Consider the following 16751-nt stretch of genomic DNA (forward strand, 5'->3'; position numbering starts at 1 on the left):
TTACTGTAAGTCGCTCTGGATAAGAGCGTCTGCTAAATGACTAAATGTAAATGTAAGAGCGTTCCTAAGAAGCTCTTAGCTTCTTAACGAATCTGGGAAATGCGGCCAAGGTTGTTTGGGGTTCCATAACTTGTCATGGAAGGGAATTTCAAATCATGCCTAGCATCAGTGATGTGTCCTGGCTTAGGTTACTGAAATGAATTTGCGCAACAGACAAGGGATCCACCTGAACAATCAATATACTTCATTAGAGATAACTCGGTTGTGAATCTGACACTACCATGCGTAGACTACAAGTAGCTAGCTACTGTGGGTAACCTGGCTTGTTTTGCAGTGGTTCACATAGTCTCACTAAACAGATGATCGGAGTGTTGTGATGGGCTCAAATAAACACGCATTGCTATGTTTTACAACCGAAGGATTGACTGGAAGACAAGAAACCATTTTGTGAGAATATTTTTTTTTTAACTAAGCTGTGTTCGGTTACTTTACCGGAGGAACCCTAAATATTTATTAATGACAGAAATTCAAACTATTTATTTTCTCATATTATGAATTAATAATATATATTTTTGACTACTGTCTGTACTGGATGCTGGACAGTTGGAAACAGCGAGTACCTTACCTCAGCCTGCATGTAAATTACAGACAATATTAAAATAATCCAGTTTGATAACTTGATACCTACCTCAGATGGCTGAGCGGTGAGGGAGTTGATCTAGTAATCAGAAGGTTGCCGGATCGATACCCCGCTGTGCAAAATGACATTGTGTCCTTGGGCAAGGCACTTCACCCTACTTGCCTCAGGGGGAATGTCCCTGTACTTACTCTAAGTCGCTCTGGATAAGAGCGTCTGCTAAATGTAAATGTACCTTCATTTAGATTGAATTATGGCCATTAAATGACATGTACAGACTTTATTATTCCCATCATGAAAGGCAATTGTTTTGAGAAGCTTACACACATACACACTCACCAAAATATCTATTGAATCTGATGCATGCAATCAAGTGGTGGTGATACAGAACTGTAGGTAATTTGGGTCAATGTTCTGTAGTGTTAGTGTCATTTATTGGTATTTTGCATATTTGTATATATACTGTATATATCACAGTATATATATCACATGCATTGTGTAAATCCAACAGAGCCAGGGCCCTCTCAGGTAGAGCTAGAAGGAGGAAGAAGTGTGGAAGCACAGGAAAGAGGAAAAGAAAGTTACAGTGATGATGAGAGATACATGGTGGAAGAAGACAGAAGTCATAAAAAGGATGTTGACCCAGGTTTGTGGCCAGCAGATTTGACTGACAGGGACAGGAAGACTTCTGTGAGGGCACTGGCCAGCAGAGATGATAATGATGATGTACACATGCAGACTTGCATGTACAAATCTCCAGCAGTAAATATTGTGCTAGTAGTAGTATTATACTACAAGACGCAAGACAGTTGCAAGCCTCTAATTAGAGTTATGTAAAGCTTTTGATGGGACAGTTAGGTCCCAGAGGGGGCCCAATTGGATTTTTTTGTCATGGGGCCCAAAATTCCTGGCGGCGCCCCTGACTTGGAGTGTCAATCAGGTAATTTGATATCTCTGGACACTGGATTGCAGGGCTTGACATTAACTTTTTGAGGCACTTGTCATTTGGACAAGTACATTTACGTTTCACTTGTCCACGCCTGACGAGTGAAACGGGCAAAACTATAGCTGACGGAGGTCGCTGGCAAATGATGAATGAAAAAGGGTTAGTTAAAGAAATCAGAGATTATGGCTATCTTCAGAAGGCTTGTATCTACAAAAGGCAGTCCTCCCGGACGTTTTTGGTGTAGAATGGAGTGAAATACATTGTGCACACTGCCAGTGAGCGACCCGAGTCTAGTCTAACGTCCCGAGGCTAACTTTAAAACACTGTAACGGGGACGCACTCACTCAGATTGCCAGTTTTACACAAATCACATAATAATCGGACCAGCTGGCTAAAAGCAGAATTCTCATATTTCTTGAAAGCTGCCCTGCTCGACGTTTTTTGGTATAGAATTGACTGTAAAACTGTAGAATTATTAACTTTAAGACATGACATGAAGACACGACTATGCGGTCTACCGGGCGACATTCTCACTAAAATTACAAGATTTTTGTGACCCAAATCAAAATTCTGATGTGACAGGTCAATGGGGAATCGTTTTCTCTCTTTAGGCCGTCCACCACCTTTTTGGTCTTTTTAAATGTAACTATTTGTATAATCCGTGTAATTCTTTAGCCGTTGTGGAGGCTATCTTTTCCTGGTTTTCTGCCACCATGCTGCACGCGCATCCCGAATGTTGACAAACAAATAATTGGTGTATAGTGCGGATAGGGGGTCAGCGGTCCACTAATGATTGCTACATGGCGCTTCTTGCACACAACCAAGGCAAGGTTGGAAACTGAAGTGGCCGTCAATCTGTCATTTATTTCCGTGTTGATTGTCGGTGACTTTCTTTTGAATGAATGATTGTCTTGCCATAAAATCATTCAGCAAAATGTAATTTATTATAAAGGATGTCACACACGTTGAGGGTTAGGCGGCAGTTGGTCTATAAATGCGAAGCCCGACATTATGAACATCCTATTGTTGGCTGACAATGATCACGTCGTTGTCCCGAGTCAAAAGTATAAACAGACAGGGACATCAAACATTCAATGGTCTGTTAGATCCAGTTATCCTGGCAAAACATTTATTGTTCATCATGTATTGTCAGGGCACAGTCCAAGTAGGGCTATTGCAAATATGAGAGGCAAGTGTAACTTGTTTGGAAATTCTCAAATTTCTTCTTAAATGTGTCCTTTTATTTATTACTGCAACATTGGGACTCCAACAGTGCAAATTTCTTTAAGACTGCAAGGGAAGCTCAGCTTCCTCTAACATTTCAAAAAATTCATGGTCAAATATTTACTAATGTGTTAACATTTTAATTGCGTTAGGACACGTTCATATCGAAGACAAGTTTGTACAGAATCAGCTAGCCTACATATATTAACAGGTCGACTGACTGATTTCCTTCTCATACATTCCCGTAGTGCCACAGTCCATTTCCCTGTTGAAGCTCAGCTTCCATGGTCTTCAGTGGCGGCTGCTGGTCTTTCAAATCGCTGGTGGTGCATTTGAACGATCCCTGGCAATGGAGGAGCTGGATTTTTCTGTATCACTTCAAAACCTTTTCTACAACACTTGAAAAATGTGTTGGCATGTCCAGTTTTTGCACATTTTTCAAGGAACAAACATTGTGTTTCTTTATCGGCACAGGCATGTTATCCGGACAACTATGGTCCGCATCCAATAAGAGCTCATATACATGACACTTTCATAAAATACACCAATTGTATACCCAGATATTCAAGGCGAGTAAAGTAAGAAATAAACATTCATAAATGCATTTTGGTGAGCCGGTATCATTCAGTTAATATAACTAGAGTAAGTTACTTTTGTCTTCCAAGATGGCGTCCCCATTCGTTTCTATGAAAAGTGCTCAGTGGCGCAGTGAGGCAAGCGAGAGTGCGAGACTGGACGCGGCCATCTTTCCACTTCCGACTCTTCCGGTCTAGCTTTTAACAGTGGCTCTTTTTTTCCCTAGCTCCGAGACCTCGTGCATGCTTGCAACTAGCTGTACACGTCATACTTTGCAACAACCAGTTGCAAGCATAGATTTATATGGTTACGAGCGTGTGAGCTAAGGCATTGCAGTGGTAGAATCTATGGGCAGAATGGGGTACAAGTCCGATAAGAATCAGAGACATGATGCAAACTTAACGGAAATGTATTGTTGGGGAGGTTCTGTGTTGGCTCAATGGTGTGTGTTAGTTGTCACCATGGAGTGTCGGTAAGAACACTGGACGATGAGGCACATGCTTTCTTTCCTTTACTTAATAAACTTGATATGGTTGGTATATAATGTGCTTGTGAGTGTATGTTTTTGTATGTATGTATGTATGTATGTATGTATGTATGTGTGTGTGGTCTGAAACAAAGGGAATATACAAACTATAAGTGATACAAAGTAAACATATACATATATATATAACTAGTTTGTAACAAGCCCGAAGTTAGGGCACACCAGTTGAACAGATAAAGGGCTATGCATCGGCAGTCTATGCTAATGTTCACACCGAACGATACCATCCATCCATCCATCCATCCATCATCTGCCGCTTGTCCGGGGATCGGGTCGCGGGGGCAGCGACCTAAGCAGGGAGGCCCAGACTTCCCTCTCCCCGGCCACTTCCACCAGCTCTTCCTGGGGGACCCCGAGGCGTTCCCAGGCCAGCCAAGAGACATAGTCCCTCCAGCGTGTCCTGGGTCTTCCCCGGGGCCTCTTCCCAGTGGGACTCCCTCACCAGGGAGGCGTCCAGGAGGCATCCTAATCAGATGCCCGAGCCACTTCAGCTGGCTCCTCTCGACGTGGAGGAGCAGCGGTTCTACTCTGAGCCCCTCCCAGATGACCGGAGGGAGAGCCCGGACACCCTGCGGAGAAAGCTCATTTCGGACGCTTGTATTCGCGATCTCGTTCTTTCGGTCACTACCCATAGTTCGTGACCATAGGTGAGGGTAGGAACGTAGATCGACTGGTAAATAGAGAGCTTTGCCTTTCGACTCAGCTCCTTCTTCACCACGACGGACCGATGCAGAGCCCGCATCACTGCGGACGCCGCACCAATCCGCCTGTCGACCTCGCGCTCCATTCTTCCCTCACTCGTGAACAAGACCCCGAGATACTTGAACTCCTCCGCTTGGTTCAGGATCTCCTCCCCGACCCGGAGATGGCACTCTACCCTTTTCCGGTCGATTACCATGGCCTCAGATTTGGAGGTGCTGATTCGCATCCCAGCCGCTTCACATTCGGTTACACATTCGAACGATACCTCTAATTACAACTGAACGTTGAAGGGCTATCTCCGCTTTTCTTGACATTATAACATGTACTACAGCATAAACCAATACAGAACAACAAAGCAATGACACACTTACTTCGTATTCATTGACGCACACGAAGAACAAATTAAATGGTAAACTTCCTCACTGTACAAACACAACGAGCATCTCTCGCTCCCATGTCGATGTCTATCGCTCTCATGTCAATTTCGCTATTGGCTACGCTGAGGAATGTCTCTCACGTGCACAGAGGATGCAACATCACGTCTCGCACTCGGCCAAAGGCATGTGTCCAATCCACTCTCTTTTACATGTAGTCTGTCACTGTAGTATTCCTTTCACTTGTTTTTTAGAAATAGGCTATAGGGCTAAATATAGGACTATTCTAGATGGAACACATCACATATGTTACCTTTTTTCTTTTGTGATATGAGTATGATTTCCAACGCATTGTATCGGATGAAATAAACTGTTAACATGAACAGCTCCGTCGTTGTTCTCGCCAGGCAAAAAAAGCTCAATGGTTATTTTGGTAACCGAAATCTTCCATAATGCAGACTTACCATAGCTTACTGTCAACTTTATAGCCTATTCAAACGAAATGCCACTAAATTCACACTGCCTTCATTTCTATCAGTGTAGAAATGTGGCCTGTGTTATATGTTCATCCTACAAAACAAAATGCCTAATGGATATAACGTGATCTAACAATACTTGGTAATAATGTAATAAATAAAAGCTTGAGAACTGTGTCTAAAATATACTTTATTGAACATTTGCCTTTGAAAGGGGCATATTCATAGAACCATATAGGCTACAAGACGTTTCCATCAGATTTAAGTGGGGGTGAAACATTGTCACTGAGGACCTTCATTGTCCCACAAAAGCAGTCTGGCTTGATGACACAATCAAAAAAGAATATTGGGTGCTTCTAAAGGCAAGACTAACATTATCTAAATATATATAATTTCCTATTGTGGTTAACAGTTAAAGTATTAAAGGGGCAATTGACTGCAAAACCGATTTTAGCTTGTCATAGTTGAATAACGACTGTTCGGTGGGTAAAATGAACATACCTTGAATATCAAAGTCCATTGACACCTCTTTCATATTCAAATCTCCCCCCAAAAAATTTGGCTGTAAAATGCTAGCTTTTCAACAAAGCTACTTATGATATCCTTAGGATATTACTTTTATTGTTTAAGTCAATGAAATAAATGAAAAAATAAAACATAATAATCCCACACCCACCATGGACTATACTGATTTCAGACCTGTGCACCCTAAACATACACATGTATTGGTATTACATTTATGCTATTAAATGTACATAATGCTGGAGTAGAAGGGAAGAAACGTATGTTGGGGGAGGGCATTTCATGCAGGCCTTGTTTTCCATTTGATGTAAGTGCAATGCACTCCCTGCTAACACTAACTAGGAAAGTGTTACATGCCTGAAACTTACTGTGGTTACTCACAGTGCCCTCAGTGTACAGTAAGAATCATTTGATGCTGGCATATACAGAACAGACATTAGAGGGGGATTCATTTCACGACAGGCTTGTTGTATTCCTTCTTGCCATAAAATGCACCCCCTGCTAACTCTGACTAGGAAAGTGTCACATGCCTGAAATTTACTGTGGTTACACGTACTAGCCCCATCTTGTGCAATACAAACACTCACTAAACTCACTCATGTAGGTAATCCCCAATTATAAAGGAAGCCTTTGTTCCACAAAAGTTTTATTTTAATGTGTAAATAAACCAGCCTAACAATGATTCGCGCAAGCTCCCGCGAGGGGGTGCATCCAGAGAGTCATGCATCGGGTGATACAACACAGGCGCTCAGTATTAACATAAAAAAACCCTGATTCAGGGGTGCAGATGGAATTTTTGAACTGGGGGGGACCAAGCTGTCAGCAAATGAGTCCAACTCAATTAGTTATTTTGTGTAATGTAATATATATGTATACATATATACACTACCAGTCAGACTGGTACTGTAGATATATATGCAATGTTTATTGCAGCTTTAGTATATTTATTTAAATCAGGCACCTGGCCCATATGAACAGATACAGACACATACACAAAAGGAGAATATATAACAATTAATAATAATTTTCCTAACATACGTTTCACCTAAACTAAACTTGACCAAAAAAAATAAAATAAAAGCTAACTTTTGAAGGCCATTTTTACATTGTGCCTCCAGAAGGAGCTAATGTGAAGCTGCAATAAACATTAGTATGTCAATCACGCACCAAAACTTCATGCCCTCTGCAAATGTTTTATTTAAACATTTGCTGATCTCAGCAGGATGTAAATTATTACAAATATAACAATGTATGTAAACGGTATGAAGTATAAACACCTAAACAATAGATTTAAAAAAATACAAATAAGTACAGCCTTCATAGCATGAAATGTGAAATTAAATTTACACTTTACATTAAATATTCGGAATTCGGAAAGTATGACTTTTCTTTGTAATTGTTTTTCCAATGATAAACAAAATTGACCAAAACAAATATGTTTCCTTGCTCCAGCACACCTGATTCAAATGGTCATTACCCGGCTTCCACAGAGCTTGATAACAACCCATTCATTAGAATCAGGTGTTCTGGAGCAGGGAAACATCTAAAACATGCTGGACAGGGGCTCTCGAGGACCAGGATTGAACACCCCTGCTCTAGAAGCAGACTCAATAGGTCCCAAAAACATCTCTCCTCCTTTCATTTCCCTGAAGATATTGTCTTGTCTGTCCAGTTTGTTAAGTCTGTCTTGGTGAATATGGCACAAAGCAATGCCATTGAGCCTTTTTTGTGTCATGGTTGATCGCAACCAATAGGTTAATTAAAGGGAGCGAGCCAAACATTTCAATTTGAACCAGCCAAACGAACGGGGCTACTAACTACTTGGCGTCATCTCCAACGTCATGGAGATGACGCCAAGCCTAAAATCATAAACGCCGGCTCCAAAGATCCAAATCCAAAATAAGCATAATACACACTTTTTTTTTCAAGTGTTGTAGGACTTTTGTGTGGCCAACGTCACACGCTAATACACGCTAACATCGCCTAATCAGCTGTGCAGTTATGAACTGATAACTGTGGCCGGCCTTACGTAAGGAGAGTGGTGGGGACGGATCGGGGTCACTACTGTAGGAATCTGGGGGGGACATGTCCCCCCCGTCCCCAGTGCCATCTGCTCGCATGCCCTGATTCATTCCAGCATACCAGGTTTACCAACATTCAGATATGCGTATCTTTATCTTCAGATTTCAATGTAACCCTTATCATTTGAAAGCTTACAACCTGCACTTCCATAATCTCTAAACAACTGAGAAAGTACAAACGGAGAAACAGCCCTTTCACCAGAGCTTTTCACATGAATGTTAAGTTACGCTGTGGTGCCGTCTTTCAAATGCTAGATTTGAGTAAAACCCCAATACAAATTGCATGTATTATTATTATTATTATCACATTTGTCTTGCAAAGCACTATGTATACCATCATTCACATACAGTAAGGCATAGGTTTAGGACGGGACAGTAGGGACATATCCCTACCAATGCCTTGAGACCATTGGAACATCTCCACTAATGATTTGCAGCAGAACAGGGGTTAGCAAACCGGGTGCAAAAAATATTTGTCCCTACCAATGTTAAAACCAAACTTACGCCCTTGAATAGTAATACTATATACGGTACCATATATCACACTTTACAAAAAGGGTCAAAGTACTGATTAATAACCCATGACTATTTCCCAAGGGTTATCGGTATAGGGAAAATGCTACATACATTTTTTACGAAGAAGAGCCAAATGGGATAGACAACCAAGTAATGGTTGGTGCATTTTGGTCTTGAAGCTGGAAAACAGAACGATAGTGACATTTTCCATTGCATGCTATACCATATTTAAATTTTCTGAAATCTATAACTTTCTTTACAGGCGATCCCATGCATGAGTATTCTGTCTGCCATTTGTCTCTCTTTCCCTTTCATCATCTTCATATTTTCTTTCTCTACTGTTTATTTCCCTGTCATTGTATCACCACCCCCCTCTCTGCCTGTTCCCCACCAATCGATTTGAAACCAAGCCCACTGCATGTGTCCCGTTCTGCCTCACTGCAATAATGGTCTTTAGTGTGAGAAATGACCCTGACTTGCCTGAGTAGACACAGTGTTTGGTCTTACAGACGCTTTCCCATGCTGCTTATAGATGACGTAAAACAAGACTTTGGGCAGTTTCAGCAGATGTTTCTCTCTGAATTTCATATTAGTTAGAGGATTAGAGGAAAAATCTAATTACAATAAGAGTTTGATATGTTCTAATCAATCAGCCATATCCCTGTTCTAACCCCAACCAACACAAAATGGTGGTGGTCTTTATTATTTATTTAATATGTGGAATCATTTGGTTGACTTTTACATGGTCAGTGGTTTTGATAAATAATAGCCAGATTCAGTAGATCTCTTATCCTTCTTCCTTTTGGATTGATTATCATCAACGGTTTATATCCTGAAAAGACCATCAATACTGGATCAGGCTCCATCCTGTCACCCCATGCAATATATTTGTCTTTGTAGCACCACTGTCACAATTCAATTTCACCAGGTCAGGTAGCTAAATGAAAATCCCAAGAACCTCAGAAATACAGATACTGATGAAACTATAGATGCCAGGATGATCCCTTTGCACAAGCACCTGTATGATGTGACGTAAACATGACACCAAGCAGCGCTTTTACCAGCAAAAAGGAGCCGACTGCCAATATATATATATATAGGAGCCCTGTGGTCTATACCGCAGCACAGTATACGGAACCATGGGTGCACTTAAGCAGCTATACTCAACTTATTGACCTTCTATGCCAACACCATCTATATTTAACGGCTATTACAGACTGTGTGAAGCAGTTTATTAGTCCTTTCCACAACTTGGTAATAGCTGACTGGTAGCTCCCAGGACTGTCCGTCATGCATACTTAAATGTAATTTATGCTGCAGGACATTGTATACATCTGGAACAGAGCTGAGGCTGAATGTACATTAGACAATGGCACTTGAAGGCAATAGGTTTGAATAACAATGTTAATGTTTATGTTACACAGTGAGAAAAAATTATGGCTGTACAATGGCAAAACTATATTGTAAAATAATCACAACTCTAACATCTCTCCATTTGAGGCGGACAAAATTTCACATCCATGTTTGTGAATTAATCTATCATTAATCCCTTAAAGTGGGAGGCATCTGCTAGACCTTTTTGCACACCGTTTACAGCTGTAGCTACCATCCAGCTGACAATTAAAATATGCAATAAGACTTTAAAAAGACAAAAAGTCCTTGGAAGTACAGATCAGGGTGTAAATAATTATAGAGATGTTGCTTCTTTAATATAACTACCACTGACAAATCAGCATTCTTTCCAATATTTTGGTAAACATGACAATTTGAAGGGGTAAGTATTGATAGATATTCCTTTGAAAGTAAATGTATGGTGTACTCCCCCCCCCCCCCCCCACACACACACACAAAAAAAATTGAGCTCTTATTTTAAATGTCTCCATATCAAGACATCAGACATGGTGTGGTATGGACTTGCTATCATTAATGAGACAAAAATGTAATCAGATAGAATCAGTCACACAGACCTGTACTAGAATAACACAAAATCACACTGGTATTTTTCAATAGTGACATGAGAGAAGCTTCCATTATAATCACAGACTAGAAACAGGATTATTTATTCTCATCTTGAGAGTATATGCATTTCACTAGATTAATAATTGAAGCAGTATTCATCATGCTTGCAAAAATGCTTAATTGCTAACTCATTGGCATTTGATTAGTTCAGACGCAGTCTATATAAAAAGACTGGTTTGAGAGATATTAATGTATTTGGGGATATCAAGTTTTACATTTCTTATTGTTGAGGCAATTGTGAACTACACAGTTTGCTAGCCAATTATGATTTACTTAATCTTAGTACTAGCATTAGCTCCATAATTTAGGCCAACTAGTTCCTCTTTGTAGGTTTTCCTATGTTTGGTCAGTCATGATTCTCATTTATTATTTAACAAAAATGTCAGTTTGTCAGTTGCCAAATGAAACAAATAGGTTTGCGTGGTTGCTAGCAAGGTAGCTACAGAAGGCTGGGAGTAAATCTTCCAGTGAAACTTACAAAAACATTTATTCTTCTTACACTCAAATTTGTATAATTACATACAAGTTTCTGACATGTGACAGGTACGATTGGTGCATGTTGGTGTAACGTAGACTGTATAGGGGGAATTCTGACATAATGAAAATTGCGGGGGCTGCATTGTACTGTGGCTCTGTGCCATGTCTGATATCTGATTCTGTCCAAACATGGATGGTGCACTGCTGCCCCTACATAGTTTGACCTTTTTCTGGGACATTACATCACCATCTAGGTTCCCATATCAAACTACTTCAAAGGATGCCATTCTCTCCTATATAGTACAGATATTAGTATTAGATATTAGTATTAGTATTATTACTATATAGTACATAATTATTTGATTATAGCTGACAGAACCAAACTAGGGGACAGCCTATCTGTTCAGGCTTTGAGAAATAATTTTCATGTCTGTTTGCAGTGCTCCTTTTAATGGTCAGTATCTTCACATAAACATGACCACAACGTGACCACATCCTGAGATTTATATCTCAGAGAGATATGTTTTCTGCGTTTGTCGGTTTGTTTATTCTGAGCTAATGACATTTTAAAGGCTAGGGGACATTGCGTCTTGTTTATGACCTTTGCATTCAGCATAAGGTCAGCATGTGAAAAGAATACCTCTAAAGTGCTATAACTATCATTAGATATTGAATACTTATTACTATGCAAATTCATAAATTCGAATGCATCTACAGTATCCACAGTACTGACTGCTTGTTCTCTTGTCACAGATTGTTTTCCGAAAGATCAGTGATGTAAAACGCGAGGAAGAGGAGATGCTCAAGAGGAAGAATGAGGCCCCACTAAACTTACCCCCAGACCACCCAGTTCGTCGCCTATTCCAGCGATTCCGGCAACAAAAAGAGGCTCGTCTGGCTGCTGAGAGGGCCAGCCAAGGGGAATCTGATGTGGAGAAAGGTACCATCATTCTGGAACAAACAAGGGTACCGGAAGTTTTGGCCTCAACTAGCATAATCATGGTGACAGAAAGCCCTGCCACTCCAACAGCCTCTTCCACATCTGCATCCACTTCCTCAAGGACCTCTAGCAGAGTCATCCTCCATGCCCCTGCCATCCAGAATGGCAATCTTGTCGGTTGCAAGTCTGCTGAGCCACCAAAGGCTAAAGGTTGGGGGCGTTTCAAGGAATCTGTTGTAAAAGCGGAATCATGGAGCAGCGTTTCCAAAGCAGAGTCAATGGAGACACTACCAGATAGGACTAAGTCCCATGATGAAATGTCCCTCAAGAAAACGGACTCTTGTGACAGTGGCATTACTAAGAGTGACCTGCGTCTGGACAATGTTGGCGATGCACGTACACCACAGGACAGAAGCCCTGTACAGTCGGAAGCAAAGCAAGTATTTTGTCCAATACCTGAACAAACCATGCATGCCTCTTTTTTGGAGCTCAAGCAGGAACTTCGGGGAGATATTCGATCTCTAAATGGCCGAATGGCTACACTTGAAACCCAGTTGGCCGAAATGCTTCGATTGCTCAAATCAAGAAAGAGTTCTGGTTCTTTTTTTGAAATATCTAGACCAGCATCACCTGATTCAGATAAAGATGACAGCTTCTCGTAATATGCATGTAAATGCATGTAATATGCATGTATTATCAGTCCATGGAACTTGTAACAAGTAAATGTATCTAGACCTTTGCCCATTGTGTCACATGTTGCACATTGGTGTGAGAAAAGGAAGAACATGTGCATTGTTTTGCAGATACAGTAAATTCAATGATGCTTTGTGTAGTCATGATCACATTTCTTATGATCACTAGCTGTAAATGCACATGTTGCGATCTGCACTTTCAGGTACATTTACAATTCTATGGGTCTCCTTTTTAAAAGGTTAAAATAATACTATATAAAATGGTTACATTTAAATTTTAAAATTTTACATATAATTGATTTTTATTTCAACCATTATAAATGAGGTAAAGTAAAGACTTTTAACTGTCAGGCCTGTCCTGTATATTCATATTAATGTTACCCTATTCAAGTGGGCTGCCCTATTCTAAAGTGGTAATGCCAATACATGAATCAGTTTTCCTACTCATTAAATACATTCTGTTGGACATTGTTCACTTTTTTAATACAAAGGTTTGGAAATCACTTCGTCAAAGGTCAAGCAGGAAATTCCTGTGGATAGAATCTGGTATAAAAAAATTGTAATTTATATTTCCGCATTTAGTGAAGTTGGGCTGTGTGGCTGTTTACAATCCTTGTAAGGACTCGCATTACCCTTGTGTTTTTAGATTGATTAAATTAGGCAGCTTTCCAAGAAGCATCACACCTTGCCTTCAGAACTGGGTGGCAGACCTTTCTTACATTTACATTTAGTCATTTAGCAGACGCTCTTATCCAGAGCGACTTACCGAGCGACTTCTACATTGCAGAGTGAGAAAGCCCAGGAATGAGGATAATTTGGTTACATGAAATTGAAATTGCATCAAAACACATTTGAAATCCATCATGATATGAAAGGACAGGCTGAAGAAAAACACATTTTATATATGTATATTTCAACTGTTTTGGCGGGAAACCTAAACAATGTTTTAATGTGATACCAAAAATACACAGCTATATCAAAGTGTCCAGCGCTTTAAACTGGGTTAGGTACAGTATGTTGGTTTTGTTTTGTTATACTTTTCTCAAATCACTAATGTTCGTATGTTTGATATTATAGTAAAAGCAACCTTTGCACAAAACATTTGTATCATAAAAATATGTGCTTGTTATTTGCACCATTGGTCTCTTTTCAGATTATTTGTTTTTGGAGAACACCTTGGCTTCTCAACTACCTATTAATTCAGCAGTTTCAGAATACTATCCACCTTAATATGTAAATTCATATTAAAAATAACATGAATTTGTCTTCACTTTGAAACTGTGTGCAAATAAGTGTGATATCATACTGATGTAATATGCAATGACATTTATATTGTATCTTTCTATTACAATGTTAAATGGATACAATTAAATTATTACTTCTATGTGGCATTTCCCGACTATGCTGTACAAGCAATCTAATGTCAATATCACTAATTTGCACTTTTTCACTATAGTCCATGCATGAGATGCATCTGAATTTCGTGGGTCAGATGTAATAACATGAAAACAAATTGGACTTTGAGTTGCTTCATACACCAGTGCCACACTATAACAAAATATATTTCATTTGCTTAAGACTCCAGTATCTACTGTCCTTTCTATTTTAAGATTGTTCTGTTTTTGTGTCCGCAATGAGGCACGCCATTGTTTGTACTTGACCTTAAAATCTGTGCTAATATTGTGTATGCACTGACAAGGATTTGGAAAAAGAATGAAAACAATCTAAACACTTATGTACTGTATATGTTACTACATTCATTTATTACCTAAAAATAGTATTTCTGGCCAGCACAGCTATATCATTTGTAAAAAAAAAAAAAAAAACAACAACAAAAAGTAAAGATTAAATTATTTTATACTTTGATTCACTTACATTTATGTCATTAATGCAGTTACAAATGTGGCATTGGCATCTTTGGTAACAGAATAATAGTTTAAAATAAGTTAACTTCATAACATGTGCACAAAGACCTGACCTTTTAACTGAGTTTGCTTGCATAACAAGGGACTAATGTAGGTAACCACAAAGCTTGCTTTTTTAACTCAGATTTTATAGGTTGATATTACACATTGCATTCCATTCTTGATCTTGTTCTATGGTAGTCTGGCACCACGGAATGACAAGAGGCAATGAATCACAACTTCTATATTTCTTAATTGCACACTACACTAGAAATTAAGTATATAACCTAAAATAATAATTTACATTTGGTGTAACTGGATTAAATTTGAGGAATTTGACGTGACTAAGAAAAGCAAGCCTGTACATGTAGGTTGTGAATGTGAGGTCTAGGAAAGAAATATGTCTGGCCCCACTGTAAGTATGGTGTGGGGGGACTTTGAATCCCCTTCAAACCATATTCATTAGAGTGGTTTGTTTTCTCTGATAGGGCCTCTAATCAGATTACCGCTGTTGAGACACATTCATCCTTGAATGCTTGATTAATCTGAGATATTTAACTATGGCAGACAACAACCAATCTCTGAATTAATAAGACATGGAACCCAGGCAGGTGGAAAATTCAAACATTGGCATGATATTAAGACATGAAATTATGGTATACCAATCAAATCCTGGCTCCAATGCTTGCAACAACTGAAAACAAGGCCTACCAAGTCAACACAAAACGAAAGGTAAAAAAGAAAAAACTTCTTAACTACAATTTATAACCATGAACTAAGGTTAATGAACTGTAAATGTATATGGACTGCTTATGTCTACCATCATTTCTTTCGAAGATGATAACGCCATAACACTGTGTACCAACATTAAAACATATTTAGAATAATTACACCTGCCCAACAAAACTGTCAACCAATTTTATTAAACCAATGCACAACAAATACAAGTGCTGCTGTATGTTGGTTCTCCAAGCATGGAGACAAAGAGATTGGGGAAAAAACATAGGGACAAAGAGGAAGACAAGGACAACTTTGTCCGCGGAAATCGAAATGAACAGATTTTGACAGAGAACATCACCACCTGGGGCATATATTCTGCATTTTCTAATGTCCCTTAATTGGCCCTTGATGCCAGATTCAGGAAAGAATAGGAACAGCAAAAAAGGAAACAGGAAAAAAGAACACTTGTGTTATGAAGTGGACTAGAGACAACAGAGGGGCTAGAGATGGGAATGTAGGACTATGTTTGTCCACTGTCCTCCTTCACAACCCTCCCTACGCCTTGTGCCACAGCTGTGACAAATCACTCTCATTTACTCCTTTTGTTCTGAACAAGAAAATAAAATCACTCCTTCACAGTTGAATACAGAGAATTGCATAATAAAATGAATGGCCCTCAGGCTGTATAAGGACATCTACAGGGATGCAGCTGTACAATAGGGAATAATAATAAAGGGAACGGCATAATGATGTAAAAACACAAACTTGTTTTTCAATTAAAAAAACAGCAGCATTCATTTTTAACAATGACCTATTAGTAAATAATGTGTTTATGTGTCAAATACTTTAATAAAGATACACCTTTTGTTTCATTACCATACTATGTTCCTCTGCGGGCGGAAAAACCATAGTAGAAAACAATCTCAATGTGCAACTCAATTTATAAACTACATGATCTTTACCCATGTTGTTTAAATACATGACTTGCCTGATGTATCACCTAGACTTCCTACTGCTTTAAAACTGCATCCCCTCAACAACATCTCTGGCAGCCAGTTTTGCATTGTTCAAGAAATGATCCGGTTTAAAACTTTAAAGTTAACTTTTTAGTTGTAGGCTTCAACATAGCTACCATAAAATATTGACTTGTATCCAAATGACAGTCCCATTGTTGCCACATTTATCAGATGTGCATTCCAGTCCTACTGATTCATGTCACCACTTCTTTTGCACTGCTTGGCTTTGAAACAACTATGCCTCATCACTACAGTATTGCTGGGAGAAGTGTTATCTATATTTCTGAAGTAATACAACCTATAAAATCTGGGGCAAAAGGAAGCAAATCTTATTATGGAACATACATAACAGCTCTGAGCTGAAACATCAAACATTTATAATGGG

The 16751-nt window shown here is 39.3% G+C and overlaps 1 protein-coding gene across 2 annotated transcripts in view; it reads left to right on the forward strand.

The window, feature by feature from the left end:
• Positions 1-14461, forward strand: part of kcnh1b (potassium voltage-gated channel, subfamily H (eag-related), member 1b) — a 40033-nt gene extending 25572 nt beyond the window's left edge. For both annotated transcript variants that reach the window (XM_084685279.1, XM_084685280.1), the window contains exon 11: positions 11848-14461. In XM_084685279.1, the coding sequence (XP_084541405.1) occupies positions 11848-12696 (849 nt within the window). In that variant the 3' untranslated portion in view covers positions 12697-14461. The remainder of the gene's footprint in view (positions 1-11847) is intronic.
• Positions 14462-16751: the final 2290 nt, after the last annotated feature.

Source organism: Hypomesus nipponensis, chromosome 21, assembly GCF_054491055.1.
Source record: "Hypomesus nipponensis isolate SF chromosome 21, ASM5449105v1, whole genome shotgun sequence".
In the NCBI taxonomy this organism is placed as follows: Eukaryota; Metazoa; Chordata; class Actinopteri; order Osmeriformes; family Osmeridae; genus Hypomesus; species Hypomesus nipponensis.